Below are 17,333 nucleotides of genomic sequence, written 5' to 3'. Positions count from 1 at the left end.
AGCGGGCGGAAAAGGAAGCACTGCGGGATGTGCCCCGCCCCTTCTAGGTACGAGCCTACGCTCTCCGCCAATCAAAGCCGCCCCCCCGTCGTACGGGCGCGGTCTCCCATTGGTCTGCTCTGGCCGGGAAGGCGGGGAGGAGAAGGGGCGGGGCGTGGGGCAGAGGCCCAGCCAATCGCCGGGCCCCTCCGCGCGCGCCCCTGGTTGCCCCTGGAAACCGAACAGCCAGCAGCTCCCCGCCGGAGGGTCTGCGGCGCTGACCTGAAGGGAGGGAGATGGACGACCACCCTGGGGACCCCGAGACGGAAGATGGAGAGGTGGAGAGTCTGGCCTCGCGGCTGTCCGGGGTCAAGGCCAGCTCCGTCCCCCCCTCCCCGGTGGAACCCGCGAAGCCGGAGCCGGAGACGAAGACCGTAGAGGCTTCGGAGGAAGGCGCCGCCGCGCCGAAGCCGGCCAAATCCCAGGAAGGGCTGGCGGTCACCGAAGCTGCTGACGAGGAGGGGTCCGAAGAGCTTGAGAGCCCGGCCGAGGCCCAGGAGGAAGCCGAGCCAGGGAAGCCTCGGGAGGCCGGGCCTGGGGAGCCAGCCGAGCCGGAGCCCGAGGAACCCGAGGAGGAGGGGGAGGAGGAGGAGGGCGAAGAAGAGGCTGCGGCGGCGGCGGTGGCGGAGCCCGGGAGGAAGGGAGCCCCGTCGCAGGTCTCTCTGCAGCAGGCCACGGTCGGCAAGGAAGAGGCCGCGGCAGCCCGGGGCACTGCGCAGGAAGGCCAGGTAGAGGAGGACGAAGAGAGCGAGGCGAGCGAGGAGGGGTTGGAGGCCCGGGTCCCCCGGAAAGACGAGGACGAGCTGAGAAACCTCGACGAGGGGCTCGCTGTCGAGCCTCACGACTGGAGCGAGGACGAGCAGAAGCAGCAGGAGCAACAGCTGCGCGCCGAGCTCCTGGAGCAGTATCGCGCCCTGGTGGTGGAGCGCGGCCGCTACCAACGCTACAACATCTACCTGCAGCACAGGATCTTCGAGGCGCTGCGCAAGAAGAAGGGTGTGGAGGCCGCCGCCGAGGCGCCCGGAGGCGACAGGGGCGCGGAGCCCGAGGCCTCTGAGAAAGAGCAGGCCTACCTCCGCCACCTGGCCGTCCTGGAGGACCTGCGGAAGCAGGAGGCCGACGACCTGCGCTGGTATCACCACGAGCTGGATCAGCTGAAGCTGCAGTGCCAAGAGAAGGTCTCCCGGGTGGACAAGGAGTGGCGGCGCTTCCAGGCGCTCAAGAAGCAGGTGGTGATGCAGGCCATGGGCAGCTGCCGGATGAGGGGCGGCCGCCAGGTCGCTCTGCGAGAGGTGGAGCAGATCCAGGCTCTGGAGGATAAGAAGGAGAAGGAGATGAGCGCCGTGAGGCTAGAGAACGTGCAGCTGAAGCAGAGCCTGGTGCATTTTGAAACCAGGATGAGGACCCAGGAGGACCTGACCGAGGGCCTGCTCCTGATAGACTTTGAACAGCTCAAGATCGAGAACCAGACCTTCAACGAAAAGGTCGAGGAGCGGAACGAGGAGCTCCTGAAACTGCGCCACAAGGTGACCAACAACGTGCAGATAATAACTCACGTGAAGGAAAAGTTACACTTTGTGGACATAGAAAACATGTGTAAAAAGGCAGAGCTCATGGAGATTGAGGCTCAGGTGGCCCAGAAGAGGGACATCTTGACCAAGACTAAGCAAGCCCGAGATGGCCTGCGGCTTGACAACATCAGGCTGAATCAGAAGTGTGGGCTTCTGGGCAAGGAATCCCTCCTCCGGGACATGGAAGAGAAGGTGGACAGGACGGAGGTGCTCAACCAGCGCCTGGCGAGCCTGAAGCACCACCACGCCGGGCTTGTTCTGTCCTGTAGAGGCGTGAAGCAGAAGATTAGGGAGGCCAAGGCCTTTCTGCCCTCCTGACTCAACTGATGGGCAACTTCAGTCTCAGCAAACTCCATCCTTCACTAACTGCTGTTCTCCCTTTGTTGTCACTCTCGAAAAGGCCCCTGATGACTGGGATGAAATTGTGTTTTATATTTTTAATTTTTCAGCTTCCAAATTAATGCTGAGCACAGAATTGAGTTAAATATAGAGAAAATAGTAAAACAGGTGCAGGGAAACAAACAGGGATGGCTTAATGTACCCGATTTCTCATAAAAAGCTGTCACAGACCTTTTTCTCTCTGAGCAATTCCATAATTTCAGTGTCCTGACACTGAGGAGAACTGATCCTCCTCTATGTTCAAGAGTGTTCAACAAACGGGCAGAGTGCCCAACAAATTCCTGTGCACCAAGCACAAGAGTAAATCCTCTTTGAATGGATTGAACTGTGTGGTCCTGAATCGCTGGTTTCAGTTCAAACCTCACTAATTCCCTTAAAACTGTTTTGCATGTAAACAGCGCTAGCTTCTGGGGTAATCAACACCCAGGAAAAGAGGGATGAGAAACAGGGAGAAGAGCCTTGTCCAATGAAAGGAGGCTCAGTCTGTCTAACTGTGAATGTCTGTTTCTGGCTCAAGGACAGTCTTCAATGCTAGTGAAACATTTTCTTGGACCCACTAAAGAAATGCATTGATCTGTACCAAAAATGAAATTTTGTTTTCCAGTGAAGACAAAATGGTGACTGTATTGTGTTTTGCAGGTGCAAAATATACAGAGTGGTGTGACTGCTGAGTGTCTACAAGCCTTTCGTTTTCAGCAAGATATTTTCAGATCTCAGACCATCACTAAGCACATGATTTTTTACTGTGCCAAATATTAACATGAAGAAACCCCTGACAGGTCTATCCCCTTAACCTGAAATCAGCGATGGCTGTTTTAAGGTCTCTTTGATGCTTTGGGAGTCAGGGGCTTTATTTCTTTGTAATCTTAGCTTGAATTTTGAGATGTGTGCAGATTTGGGATTAAAAGTATTCTTCCATCCCTAAATTTAAGAAGGATCATAAGAAGGGTGATCTCTTCTTCGGTGCTAAATACCTTTAGAAAACCCCACTGTACGCAGATGACTCAGTTGTGAGACTATCACGATAACTTTTGTCTTTCGATGACATTTTGTTTTTTAAAGCCAATAAGGACTGATTAAAATTCCCTAACTTCCACAGCATGAATACTCTTTTATAATATCGTACTTAGTCAAAGCACATAAACGTAACAGTGAGGACAGTAAAAAGCTTTGCCTTCCTGCTTCCCTTCTCTTTTTCCTCTACAACTTTTTTCATCTTCTCTGTATCCTATTCATCAAGACCAAAGTAAAACAGTGATTCCCTGGCGGATAGAACTTGGTTTTTCCTGTGCCTCAGACTGGGAACAGCAGTGGCCCACTCTTGTGGCTGGGGAGGCTTCAAAGACAAGCTGGCAACAGACTCGGTGCCTATAGCTTTTATGATGAGTCTCCCGGCCTTTGGTTCACTAGAGAGAGAACAAGTATTTTCAGCTGACTTTGAACCACCGGCAATTACCCAGGTGGATTTCCTCATCAGCCATCAACCTGGTGACCAGTAGGTCTCTGAGATGTGGGGGTGTGGGTGTGTGGGTGTATTCAGTCATGTTTAAGCTGCAAAATTACCGATGTCCTCTCCAATTATGTTACCTGTGCTGAAGATGTTCCAGTTGACTAGAAGGTAATAATCTTCTGTTAACTATTTCATAACGAAGTTCCAATAACTCACAAGCTGTTTCAGACAGACCATGTCCGAGGAAGAAAGCCAGGGACCCAAAAATCATCATCTGCCTCCCTCAGCGCCTGACAGCTGTCTGCAGGCACAGCGCCACCCCAGCCTGTGACCCGCCCGCCCCTCTGTGACCGTACCCCCAGGAGACAGAGGCCCTGGGAGGCAGACGGTGGGTTTATCATCCTCCCTGCTGACCACCACAGTGAGCAGGAGAGTCGGGCGCAATAAATTTGTTGGGTTAATAACATTCACGTTTGTCTCATTTGCTGAATATATTTGTTACTTGAATTCCTATTACGTGTCAGGCAACAAGTCCCATGCCAGATTCAAAAATGATGACAGGTAGTAACGAGGATGTCTCAACAAAGCAGAGCCAATGAGGACAAGGACAGGGAGGCAGGCTAGTAGCTTTGGAAGGAGGACCCCAGAGACACAAAGTTGTCCATTCCAGCAGATCCGCCCCCTTCCTCGAGGGGACAGTTACAGAGCAGTGCCCCAGTCCGGACTAGAAACCCCTAAAATTAAGATTCTTATGAACACCAAAAGGCTATAAACACCTAAAATTAAGATGATCCTTATGAACACCAAAAGGCTACAAAATGAACACCAAAACACCCCTAAAATTAAGATGATTCTTATGAACACTCTTTGTCAAAAAGTACAGGGCCTGAAAAATGGAAGCACAAGACAATCTAAATAATATGTCCATGAAACTAGCCTCTTGGTTTTCTGATTTCTACATTTTATCCTAATTTAGAAAATAAAACACACAACCACTTGCTAATCTTCGGGGAGATGGCCAAGGCCTTTCCTTAAGGGTAGAATCTTTGATTCTCGAATGACTGCACCCATTTTGAATCGTCTATGGCATCTCTTAAATTTCTTGCAAAATAACCTCACCGCAGACTCCCGTCTCATCCTCTCTCAAATCCTGGCCACTCCACCTCCTCCATCAGGCAGGTGGCTCGGCCTGTGTGCGCCTCCGTCTCCTCGGTGGTCACTTCAGAGTTGTCCTGAGGATCAAACATACTTTAAGGAAAGGTTTAATGTAGTGCCTGGCACGCAGTTAACATGTAACATCCAACATACTAAGTATTCTCCAGCTGTCTCACCCCCACCCAACTCAACAGCATCTGAAAGAGATTTGCCTTTACTGAGACTTTTCAAAGCTTTTAGTGTTCTTAGAAGCAACAGTTTCTTTTCGCAACACTGTTTTGACATAGCATTTAATTGAATTATGTAAATACAATAACTACTACCATTGGCATAAAAAACTTGAGAATAATCAGTGACTTAGGCTCAACTCATGGAAGTAGCTGTCTAAGTGCCAGACAGCAGCCTACAGGCAAGGGAGATTCAGGGTGAACTAGCCTTTCTCTCTGTTTTTAAATGATCTGAACTGGATGAGGCTGCTGTTACAGAGGGCTTTTTGTTTCTTGTTGGCATCGGCGGCATAAGGGACACAGGCACTACCTGGATAAAGCCCAAGGCATCTGAAAAGGAAACACTTCTTCACCACTAAATGAAAACCATTTTTGGATGACAGCACATGTGAAATTTTTTAGTTCCTCAGTGGAAATACATGCTTTTCTTTTCGTGTAAGTTCGTCTGCAGTCATAATTTAGATTTTTACCACTAGTCAGGCGTGCATGCTTGCTCAGTCGCTTCAGTGGTCTCCGACTCTTTGTGACCCCACAGACTGTAGCCCGCCAGGCTCCTCTGTCCACAGGATTCTCCAAGCAAGAAGACTGGAGAGGGTTGCCACTTCCTTCTCCAGAAGATCTTCCTGACCCAGGGATCGAATCTGTGCCTCCTGCATTTCCAGAAGATTCTTTACCCACTGAGCCACCTGGGAAGGGTGTCTTTTATAAAAAGAGAGTGCATCCACCCCCAATACTAGTTTGTTTTAAACTCTGAGATGGTCTTAGGGTGATGAAGCATGCAGATGCTATGGATGAAAGGGACCCCAGGAGACGACTTCTACTGTGTCCCGTCTGAGGACCTGGCTCTAAGGCTTCCCTCTGCCGGCCACACCCCTCCTGTGCTCCTCCTGGTGACCCAGAGCTCACCCCAAGGCCTGGCTGGGGGGCGCCCGCCTCCCGGCCCTGCTGGTGCAGCACCTCCTTCCCTCTCTTGCCTTCTTGGCAGGCTGCACACTTCAGGGGGTGGTTGTCTTTGACCTGTCAGGCCCCTAGTTTCTCTTGGGAAAACACTCCCCAACTTCCACCCTTGCCACAGTTGGCCAGGGGTCACCCTTCAGGGCCAGCCATCAGGCACGGCTCTGCCTCCTCAGAGCAGAGGTCAGAAGCCCCAGAGCAACATGTTCTCTGGGGAGCCTCGGGCCAGAGTCTGAGTCCCCACTCTGCCACCACACAGCCGGAGGGGCCCAAAGCAGATCGCTTCTGAGCCACGCCTCCGACACGGCCGCGACAGAGCTGCTGCGGAGATAAATGAAGTCATCCTGGAGACTGAGCCCCAGGCCTGGCGTGGGCGGAGCAGTGAGCGAACCCCCAGCTGTCAACCCTCGATAACCCTCCACCAGCCTCAGCCTGCAGAGGGTGGAGACCACAGGGCAGTGGCCCGGAGCCCTGGGGCAGGCTGCCCGTGGAGAGGGAGGGCGCTGTTTCTGAGCACCGTGCGGGGCGCAGAGACTTCAGAGCAAACGGCCCAGAAGCCGGGCGCCTGAGAACGGAAGGACGGGCACACACACCAGCAACGTGAGCGTCCATCTCTCTGCCCGGCTCCGGGACCTGGTGGACCACGTCACGCTCACTGCCCCCGCGGTGGGGTAGCACCGCTGGTCTCCGCCCCCCAGACGGCGAGGGGCCACGGGTGCCCGCGGACACCGCAGGGCACCCGGCAGACTCAGGGTCAGGGAAAGAGCCTAGCAGCTGGCCCGGAGAACCTGACGCCCTGCTAGGACGGGTGGCAGGCACAGGGGGTGGGGAGTGTGAGCAGGTGAGCGGAGCAGGCGCCGTGGGCCAGGGGACCAGGGGCTAAAGCTGCAGGCGATCAGGCTCAAGGGGCAGCAAGCCTGGGGCTCCCCTCAGCCTGGAAGGGGGGTGGCACTAACCTTCCTTCCGATCCCCGGACCAAATCACAGTAACCGAACCACCTCTTTTATTTAACTGAGACTAGTAAGTAACTGCATTTGAAAATATCCAAATAGCACGATGCTCAAAGTCAAACTTTACCATACTTTGGGGTGAGAACTCTAAACTTGAAACCAAATGGCAGTGAACATAAGCAACAATTTTACATGACTTTTATTTAATAAAACCACATATTTACAATTCAAAAAGCCCTAGTTTGATACACTTTCCTAAATAAAATTAAAGGTTAACTGTACAAGCAATTAAAACATGATATGTAGCAAGTGTTATCAGGAGTTTTCTATCAGCAAACTATTTAAAATAGTCAAAAACGGAGCAGTTAAAAAGTACCCTTTAAAGTGAACGTTGTTGTAGATGGGATTTCAGTGACTGGTGGGGACACGGCAACCGACTCTAAGGTGCCAGCCGCAGAGGCCCCAACCCTGACATCTCACTTTCTGAACATCAGTGGCACTGGAAGTGGAGAGGGCCAACTTCCCAAGAGGGAGCTGCGTTTCAACTCTGCTTCCGGTTTTCCGAAACCAGAACGGCAAGCAGAGAAGCGCAGCCCTGTGCTGTCTGGCAGCCCTCTGCCCTCTGTGGCAAGTGGCTGAGCAACCTTGGACTGGGACCTCGAACTTCCCAGACTCCGAGGTGGACACATCAGCCAGCAGAGAGCCTGCGTGGTCCCTGAACAGGTCACGAAAACTTCCTCTAAACTACAGATCTGGAAGTGTTGCAGAATGGCCTGAAATCCTGCTTAAAAACTCAATGCATATACGGTGCTATCCGAAGAGATTTACGTCGAACCGTCTGACAGCCACGTTGAGGGCTGGGGGGGCTGATGGCACGTGGAGGCGCACAAACGTATTCGCAGCAACTGCCTGTGGCCCCGGCTGCATCGCTTTCTGTCACCACTTCGGGAACGTCTTTATGTACAGTAAGAAAATATATACATCTTTCATGAACAGAAAGCCCACGTCATGGGAGGAGACCATGTACGTCTGCGAGGAAGGGCGTGAAGGGGCCGGCAGCCCGTTTCCAGGCCCGCCCCGGCCCAGTTACGCTCAGCCCCTCACGGAGTCTGGGAACGGCTGCCCCGGAGCTCGGTGGAGACAGAAGGCCTCCTCCAAGGGGTCAGGCAGGTCGGCGATTCAAGGCCGAGGCAAGAAGTGGTGGGGGATGCTCTGCAAGCTCCCCGGGGAGTTCAGCCAGGAACACGAGGGGGGAAAGGACATGTGGGATAGAGCCAGGGTGGAGGGCATGAGGACCGACCACCGGCTCGGCAACTTGCTTTGTACCTGAAGTCATCGGCAGGCATGGCAGGTGGAGAAAAACCTATAAAAGTAACGCTGTGGTTAGGCTCCACCCCGAGGGCGGACGTATGGCTGAGAAGGGCGGCTGGGCGGCAAGTGGCGTGGGCCTGGCCTCCCGAGCACTCTGGAGACCGGTGCGCCTGGGCGCGCGCACGTGGGAGCCGTGTCCATGGGGACGGGGCTGTCCTTTGGACTTCTCCATGCCGACGGTCTTCACGTCTCTGAATTCAGATAACCAAAGCTCTTAAAGCCAAGTTCGCCAAATCAGTCAAGGAAAAGCTGGGACAAAAAGGTGGCGAATTGGGGGGGGGGGGGCCGAGGCTGCCAGCAGGGACGCTGAGAATTCCTGCCAAGGTAATTGGGCCGCTGGACGCGTGCTGCTCGCGCCCCGCTCCTCACGGGGCCGGGCCGTCCTGTCAGTGAGTCGACAGTGTGAGGCAGGGTCAAGCGCGGCCCCGCCCCAAGCGTGCTGGCCCGGCCTCCTCCGAAACCAGCGGGCAGGCAGGGGCCGGGCTCAAAGAGACCGGCTGCGCACGAAAGCCCATCGCTACTGTCGCAGGGTCTGTGTGAGCCGCCGCTGCCGGACAAACGGGGGTGCAGGCTCCGGGACAGCGAGGCCCCCGGAACCTGAGCACGCGCTGTCAGCCCCGGTGCTGGAATTTCGTCAAGGCAACGTGGTAAAAGGTCAGCCTGAAGGTCAGATCGTGTGTGTTCCGGGGAGCCCACCGCACCAGTCAGCGGCTGTCCTCCGAGAGCCCGTCTTCCTGTCATGCTGTCTTTGGTAGGCGGGCTTTAAAAACAAGACCTGCAGCTCTGGAAGGATTACCTCGGCAACTAAAATCAGCAGTCCCTTTTCGACTAAAATCTGTAGATATGAGCCAATGACATCTCTGAGGTCTCCCAAATAACATTTCTCATGCACCTTGGCTAACAAAAAATTGTAATGTACTTTCTGGTAGTTGACATAAAAGCATTACAATTTAATTAACTTTTGCTGAAATGAGGGGAGGGAATTCGCCACTGGCCTGTTTTTAAACCATGCAGAATACGCAGTGGTTAGCCATGGTCATCATTCCACTGAGCTTCTTAAGGCTTAGCCTTGGTTTAATTCTTTAAAAGTGTTTTTTGTTTGTTGTGTTGTGTTTAAGGCCAACTCCAGCATTAGGGATCAAACGTGGAAACAGCCCGTCCTCCGGAGCTGCCAGGGCATCCGCCTGAGGCCACACAGGTGCCGCGTGGAGCCTGCTTCCCAGCCGAGTGCGAGTCCACCTGCCTTGTCAATGCCGCAGAGACGGGCTTCCTTTCTCCATCTCCCTGCTGTCCTTCTGCAAGGCAGTCAGCACCTGGCAATCACAGGGAGACACCGGTGGGCAACGGACAACACACACGGACACAGGTCCTCACAGCCCCCCCGGCGGCCACTCCGGTCCACCTCCACACTCCTCCAGACTCACCTTCCTACCACGGAGCCCAGGTCACACACTCTCTGGGCTAGGACGTTAGCCCAGGGGCTTCCCTCCGGGCACCAGCTGCAGGGCTACCGGGCTCTGCCCCTTCCAGTCTGGCTCCAGCCCCCGCGTGCCCCACCAGCGAAGCCAGGCTTCCTGCTCCAGAAGGCTCATGTGCCCTCTGCCCTGTCCCTCTCTCCTCACCAGGGAACGAGCAATCCTTCCAAGGTCCGGGAGATACCAGCTCCCCAACAGGCCTCCCTGAGTGTCCCCAGGGCAACCTAGCTCCCTTCTCCTTGCTGCTCTGAGCTCTAAGTTAACACCTTTATTTTTAAAAACATGGCATTCCACTCTGATTGCTTAACAGCAGGGACAAGACGGGTCCATTTACTGCAGCCATGCAGAGCACTGCCAGGCACCACCCACAAAGCAGCCACGTAACTGGCACAACGTGGAAGGCAGGGCGCGGCAGACACATGAGCGACCCGCTAAAAGCCACACCGCTCACACGGATCCACACTTACATGGGTCTCATTTCGGAACCAAGGGGATCTCCAGAGCACCAGTTCCTGAAACTCCTTGGGCCCAGCACTGGACCACTTTAGGCAAAGTACAAATTACAGGGGGGTAAAGCAGAAACACTGCATGAGAGTTTCAAATAAATGGCACAGAAGGGCTAATGGCAGGTCAAAGCCCCCCCTGTCTTCCCCTGAGTGGGTGAGATGCCCAGCCAAACACAACCGCTTAACTGTTTGGTAAAGCTCAGCAGGATCTTAACCTGAAGCACAAACCACCGTTCCCGCGGGGCCTGTAACTACAGACTCACTGCCAGGCGCTCGGTCAGGCCAACTCCTACTACCGCCCCACTACCAGAGGACGTCCTACTACCTAACAACCTCTGACCTGGTCTTAACCGGCAATTTTCACCTCAAATGCAAGAAGCAGAGTGACAGATCTGGATTCAACCCGTCTGTCTGTGCGTGTCTCTGCGGGTGTGGGACGGGGGTGGGGGAGGACCAGTGAAACACAAAGGGAGGTCAGCAGACCACAGCGTGCGCGATGAAAAGCCAAGGCAGCAATGGCTGAGTGACGGGCATGGTCATCAGGAAGGGCCCTGGCTCTCTGAAGACACTTTAGAGCATCGGTGCAAGTCCTAGGAGACTCCAGAGTACACTCACGCGCAGGCGGGCGTGCACCTGTGCGGTCTGGCGGGGACCCCCACTCAGAGGCCCTGCCCAGCCCAGCGCTCTGCCATCACCATCCTCAAACCCTGGACACTAATTCTGAACGCGAGGCCCCATACCTTCGTTCTGTGTTGCCCATTTATTTCTTAATCAGAGAAAGGCTCGTCTTTCCTCTCACCAGATCCCTGATAATTATACAGCCAGTCCTCCTCACACAGGAGCTCAGGTTCCTATTTTCTTTAACAGCTTACTGAGACATAATTCACATACCACACATAAAATTCACCCACTTCATGCGTCCAACGGCTTTTAGGACACTCACAGATGATGTGCGGCCCTCGGCACAGCCCATTTCAGGACATCGTCATTGGGGCAAGAGTGAGCCCTGCCCTCCGGCTGTCACAGCCCTGCGCCACTCACCGCGTCTAGTCTCTGCAGCTCCCCTTCTGAAACTGCCCAGGAATAACGGGACCACGCAGTGTGTGGTCTTCAGGGTCTGGCTTTCTCACCTCATGTAGTGTTCTGAAGGTGCACCCGTACTGTCGATGAATCAGTACCTCACCCCTTTTCATAAACTGAATATGCATTCATTTCAGGAACGTAGTTCACAGCACACTCAGCACAGAGCAGCGCTCCCCGCCCCCGGCCGGTGAGGCCAGGGGAGCCTGTCACGGTATCACCCCAGGGCCGGCCGGCAGCTGCGCTCTCCCTAAAGACCCAGACAGGAAGGAAGTCCACCAGCCAGAGAGCATCACAGGAGGTGAGGCAGGACCAGCTTGGGGGTGGGGGGGCAGAGACTGAAGGGCCCAGGGCAGAGGGAACCCTCTCTGGGTAACAAATAAATAGGCACTGAATTGTTTACTCTAAAAAGGGTGAGGTTTATGGTAAATTATTAAAGCTGTTACAAAAATAAGTAGGCCACTAAGATCAGAGAAAGAGAATCAGATCACCTGTGAAGTAATCTGGTCAAACGTAAAAACTGGGACCCTCCTCGAGCCTCCAGGTCTGTCAATTTACAGGAAACAGAGAAGGACCATGACGAACACCACGACAGAGACAGAAGCAGCAAAACCCAGACTGTGAGAACTGCTACTGGACGTGACCTCGTTTCTTCAATAGATAGAGGGGGAAGGGAGCAGTGGAAAGGAGGAGTAACCCTATACATTAAAAGAAGGTGTCAAAGACTTTTCATCCAATTACAACGTGTAGGCCTTATCTAGATCTTGATTTAAGCAAAGGACAACGCTACTGCTGATGTCTGAAAACAGAAATCTGAAAGTTGACTGGATACTTGACAGGCACATGGGGTTGGTTATTCTCTTTTCTTCTATTTTGAATGTACTGTAAATCTTCCACTAATAAAAAAACCCCATAAATCAGGAACAAGCACTATATGGCAAGGACAAGCCTCCCCCCAGGACTTGACGCTCAGGCAAACTGGGCATACACAGCGCCCAGAGGCCGGGAGTTCTGTTTTCCCTTTTATGTGATAAAGACTACGAACAGACAACACCAGACCAACGCCACAGGGTCAAACACCTGGAGGGAAGTCCGGAGGGGAGGCCTGGGAGAGGTGGGCCCAGGAGGACGCGCTCCCGAGCGCTCGGCTGGGCAGCCCTGAGAGCAGCTGCCGGAGCCCCAGCAGCCCCAGCAACACGTCCGGGGAAGCCCTCCTCTCCCCCCCCCCCGCCTCCCCCCACCTTCCCTCCCCCCTTTCCCTCCCCCCTCCCCACCCCCCTCCCCTCTACAACTGCTGAGGACTCACGGCCCCTCTCTGGGCCTCCTCTGTCGGTGAGATAGTGACAGGTCAGCCCCCTTGGCTCTCTGTCTCTGGGATTTAAAAAGCGGGGGAAGCTTGCTTTACAGAAGACTGCCAGGCAGAGGGCCTGTGCTCCTGGCAAACCAGAGGGTCTGACTCCGACGTCAGTGCAGGAGGGTGCTGCCACTGTTGCTCACTCGCCCAGTCATGTCTGCCTCTTTGCGATCCCGTGGACTGTACCTGCCAGGCTCCTCTGTCCATGGGATTCTCCAGGCAAAAATATTGGAGTAGCTTGCCCTTTCCTTCTTCAGAGGATCCTCCCAACCCAGAGATCAAACCCACGTCTCCTGCACTGGCAGGCAGGTTCTTTACCATCTGAGCCACCTGGGAAGCCCCTGGAGGAGAGGTGGGGAGGTTCTTCTTCTCCAGCTCCTTCCCTCAACGGAGACCCAAAGAGGGAACGACTGCCCAAGACCGCCTGTGGCAGAGCCAGGCCCCAAACCCAGGGCACCTTCCAGACGGCCGGTTCCTCACGGGGCGCTCCATAGAAGCCGCTTCCTCAACCAGACAGGGGGTAGGGAACAAAAGCCCACTCACCTGAGCCCACTTCTTGTTTCGACTCTGCATCTGAATGCTGGCGATGGAAGCAAAGAACTCCTCAGCAGGCAGGTCCTCAGGCAGCCGCGTGAGGAACTGTGCCACGTGAATGAAGTCCATCCTGGTCAGGACATCCTGGAATAGCCTGAGGAGGCCCAGGGCCGTGCGGAACAGGAACTCTTCCCCATCGCGGCAGAACACATCCCAGACCCGGCAGGCCAGGTCGAGGGGCAGGGACTTGCTGTAGAGAGTAAAGATCCTGGGGGAGAGAGGGGGCGTCAGATCCCAGAGGGACCATGGCGGAGCCCTGGCTCAGGGCCGATTCTCTCCGGTGCACCTGAGTTTAGGCCCTTTCACACTTAATGTCCTGGGGGGGGCAGTAGGGTGGGGTGGCGGTGAGGTGTGGAGCTCTAGGCCTGCATTCACACTGAAGGTCAATTTAAACATTTTCTAAAACAGCATGATCAGCTTTCACAAAGAATCTCAAACAACGGACAGTTTCTGAATTAGACAGCAGGTCCTTCTGCATGCAACATGTTTATCTCGAACCTACTATGTGCTTATCATTACTCTGAGGCAGGCACTAGACGTTAATACGGCAGGCAGAGCTTAGATTGGTGGGAAATAAAAACAGTGAACGGAAATGTAGAACTGAATCGACACGCGCGCACCCGACCTCTGAGGAGCACTGTACACCTTCCTCCCAGCAGGGGTCACAAAAGGAAGAGAGGAACATTTTCCAGGTAAGTCTGACAGTGGACTACAAGAAACTGATCTTATATTTAAAACCACCAGGTGAAAACAGTAAGCAAAACACAGATATGCATTCCCTTAAAAAACTGTGACAATCACAATTCAAATCACCACACACAGTCCCGGGTGACCAGAGCACGTCAACAGGTAGGTGAGTCCAGGCTGACTGTGTGGAGCAGTCCTCCCGCCGCCTGGGGCCGTATCCGAGGCATCTCCTGACCCCACACCCAGACAGACATGCCCACCCACCTGGGCTCCCCTCCACTCCGAGGCTCTGAGGACCGTGCTGTCTGCCCCCACCCTCCCCTTGGATGCCGCCCCCCGGCGGGGAGCCCCGCATCCCCACCCTACATGGGACACAGCATCTGGCATCTCCATGCACACCAGTGTCCGCAAGCTCCCAGCCCACTCCAGGATGTCACAGGTGTCCGGGAGCGGGTCTCGCTGCCTTCCCACCAGACAACCCTCACTGCTCCTGGGAAATCACTTTCCCACAGGCTGCAGCATTCCCTTAGTGCCCACGCTGACCCCAAAACACGCAAGGGCCGAAGGCACCTGAACGCAGGGGCTGCGCTCGGGCTGCAGGCCGCCGTGGTCGGGAGGGCCTGTCACCCAGCCTTTAAGGCAGGACTCTCTCCTGCAGCGGGGTCTACACCACGCTGGCAAGTCTGCTCACAAGCTGCAAGGCTCTCTGCCTGCCAAGACCTCCAGGGTGTGAACTCCACCCTCATCCCTGGAAGGGTGCTCTGCCCCAGGAACAGCCTTTCCTCCAGGACCTGGGGAACAGGCATGCAGTGAAGGCAGAGCATTCAACACACCAAGACCCCATAGCACTCAGTACTTGGCTGACAAAGCTCCGTCTAGTCAAAGCTATGGCTTTTCCAGCAGTCATGTATGGACGTGAGAGCTGGACCACAAAGAAGGCTGAGCGCCAAAGAATTGATGCTTTTGAACTGCGGTGCTGGAGAAGACTCTTGAGAGTCTCATGGACTGCAAGGAGATCCAACTAGTCAATCCTAAAGGAAATCAAACCTGAATATTCATTGGAGGGACTGATGCTGAAGCTCCAATACTCTGGCCACCTGATGGGAAGAACTGACTCATTGGAAAAGACCCTGATGCTGGGAAAGATTGAAGGCAGGAGAAGGGGACGACAGGATGAGATGGTTGGATGGCATCACCGACTCAAAGGACGTGAGTTTGAGCAAACTCCAGGAGTTGATGATGGACAGGGAGGCCTGGCATGCTGTAGTCCATAGGGTTGCAAAGAGTTGGACACAACTGAACAACAAACCTTCAGGGCCATTCCTTGTCAGTGCTTTAAAACTCAAGAGATTCAAGAAAGGTATAAAAAATTAGATTTCAAATCAGATGCCAGAACAAGGACACAGAGGTCTGAGAAAAATCACTGCAGCTCCTGCCACCAATAGTAAAAGAACTAGACCCTGAACACGTGCCCTGGAAGTCCAGAGTGGGCCATGTGCCCTCAGGCAAAGGCAAGGAGGACCCCTTACCTTTAAAGTCATAACAAACCTTCTGCCTGAGCATCTTACTGTCTCAAAAAACAGAAAACCACCTCATCACTTGGTCTAGAAAACAGTTTGAGAGAGAGCTAAGAGATCTTTGTTTCAAATCCCAACCTGAACATTCTCAACTCTAGAGGACATTTTATTTTTAAAAAATGAAAAGCAAGTGACCTAATCTGCAATACTACTTACCTGCCGATTCACAGGTGAAAATCACACCTTTACATCTTAAAAGTATAGTAGACTTAAGCAAAAAAAAAAAAAAGCCTGGTAAAATTGAGTGGCTACAGGCAAAGAGAGAGAGAAACAACAGAAGAACTTTCTCTAACACAATATTCTTCAGTTCAGATTTGTGTGTGGTCTTTGTAAACTGCCTCAGATACATTGTGAAGCTGATGTTCCAACAATCAAGAGTGCCACACTCACCTGGCAGACAGTAGTAGTTCTAGTGCTATTTATTGTTATAATTTTTTAAAATGTATACAAAAAAGGAAAAGGAAATGGCAACCCACTCCAGTATTCTTGCCTGGGAAACCCCATGGACAGAGGAGCCTGGAGGGCTACAGTCCATGGGGTCGAAAAGAGCTGGACACGATTAAACCACAGCAATAAATAAAATGTAGTCAAGCATTTTCAAGAACAACAACAACAAAAAAAATGTATACAAAAAAGATACATTTTAAACACATTAGAAGTATTGTTTACTGAATGGAAAAAGGAAGGGATAAAAAGAGTAACTATAGACAAACAAGAGAAGATTCATGTGAAATAGTGACTAGTTTTCCATGAACTCAGAAGTACAATCAACCTAATCCTCTTCAACTAACACTTTTTAATAAATACTTTTTTTTATTAACTTTATTTTTTGGCCACATGGTGTGTGGGAGCTTAGCTCCCCAACCAGGTATCAAACCTGAGCCCTCTGCATTGGGAGCGCAAAGCCTTAACCACTGGACCACCAGGGAGGTCCCTCAATTTACATTTTTTAAAAAATTCACAAGAATTCACCAGTCAAGCTGTTAGCAACCATCTGCCTTACTGAGTTGGCAAATAAAGATTATTTGCAGGTAGCATTTGTGGTGCAGAAACTGTTCAAAGTGCAAAAACTCACACTGAACTTAGGATGAACTTAAGATAAGTACAGCCAAGCCCAGTCCTCCCCCGCCACCCCTGCAAAGCAACGCCACCCTGAAGGCTTGTGATGCCCACCTGCTCGATCCTGCTGACCATCCCCCATCGCTCCACAAGCAGCTCTTGAGATCTGAGCCCTGCTGATTCTAAGCCACACATCATAAACGGCTTTTAAAGCCTGCTCTACGCCAGTCACTGTTCTTTGTGGTGAGAATACGCAGAATCCAACAGAATAGACAGCTTTCCCTGCCCTCGTGGGTGGAAAGGCTGAATGAAGCGCACAGAACGTCAGATGTGGATTCAGATAAAAAGCAGGGTGGGAGGCAGGGACTGCCAGTCTGGGTGTGTGAACAGGACGGTCAGGGTGAGCACGTGCCTGAAAAGCGCCACTTCCGCAAAGCCGCGAGGAGGAAGCCGAGGCGGGAGAAGGGGTCAGGGAAGCCCCAGACAGCACAGAGAGCTCTCAGCTCGGAGGCAGAGGTAACCCAGCGCATCCGCTGATGGGCCCAGAGGCCACTGGGCTTGAAGCCCTAACAGCCAAAGGGAGAACCCGTGAGGATGCCTGTGGGGACCGGGGCCTTAGAGGCCGCTGCAGGGCCTGCAGGTTTCCTTCTACATGAGACAGAAACTAGCGAAGGGGCTGAACAGCGGAGGGGCCCGGTCACTGTGCTGAGACGCTCTTGCAGGGGAATGCAGGCCTCGCCAGGGCGGCCACTGAACCCACCAGGCAGCTCGGCACAGGACTGCAGCACAGGGGGCGGCCAGAGCAGAGGGGGCAGCCGGAGCAGAGGGGGCAGCCGGAGCAGAGGGGGCGGAGGGGCGGCCGGAGCAGAGGGGGTGGCCAGGGCA

At 53.5% G+C, this 17,333-nt stretch overlaps 2 protein-coding genes across 9 annotated transcripts in view; one reads left to right on the top strand and one right to left on the bottom strand.

Moving 5' to 3' along the window:
- The first annotated feature begins 145 nt into the window (after positions 1–145).
- On the top strand, positions 146–3,099 carry CCDC96 (coiled-coil domain containing 96). Its single transcript, XM_043448375.1, has one exon. The coding sequence runs from the start codon at positions 276–278 to the stop codon at positions 1,926–1,928; it is 1,653 nt and encodes a 550-aa protein (XP_043304310.1). The 5' UTR covers positions 146–275; the 3' UTR covers positions 1,929–3,099.
- A 3,827-nt stretch (positions 3,100–6,926) lies between these two features.
- Positions 6,927–17,333, bottom strand: part of TBC1D14 (TBC1 domain family member 14) — a 103,371-nt gene continuing 92,964 nt past the window's right edge. For all 8 annotated transcript variants that reach the window (XM_043448366.1, XM_043448372.1, XM_043448371.1 and 5 more), the window contains 2 exons: positions 13,075–13,333; positions 6,927–9,429 (listed from right to left, as the gene is read on the bottom strand). In XM_043448366.1, coding sequence (XP_043304301.1) covers positions 9,364–9,429; positions 13,075–13,333 — 325 coding nt within the window. In that variant the 3' untranslated portion in view covers positions 6,927–9,363. The remainder of the gene's footprint in view (positions 9,430–13,074; positions 13,334–17,333) is intronic.

The sequence above is a fragment of the Cervus canadensis genome, chromosome 26 (genome assembly GCF_019320065.1).
Source record: "Cervus canadensis isolate Bull #8, Minnesota chromosome 26, ASM1932006v1, whole genome shotgun sequence".
Taxonomy (NCBI): Eukaryota; Metazoa; Chordata; class Mammalia; order Artiodactyla; family Cervidae; genus Cervus; species Cervus canadensis.
This window is presented reverse-complemented; position numbering and strand designations above follow the sequence as displayed.

What these genes read in the sequence shown, in the direction of transcription:
- CCDC96 (XM_043448375.1), top strand. Translation starts at nt 276, where the DNA reads ATGGACGACCACCCTGGGGACCCCGAGACGGAAGATGGAGAGGTGGAG.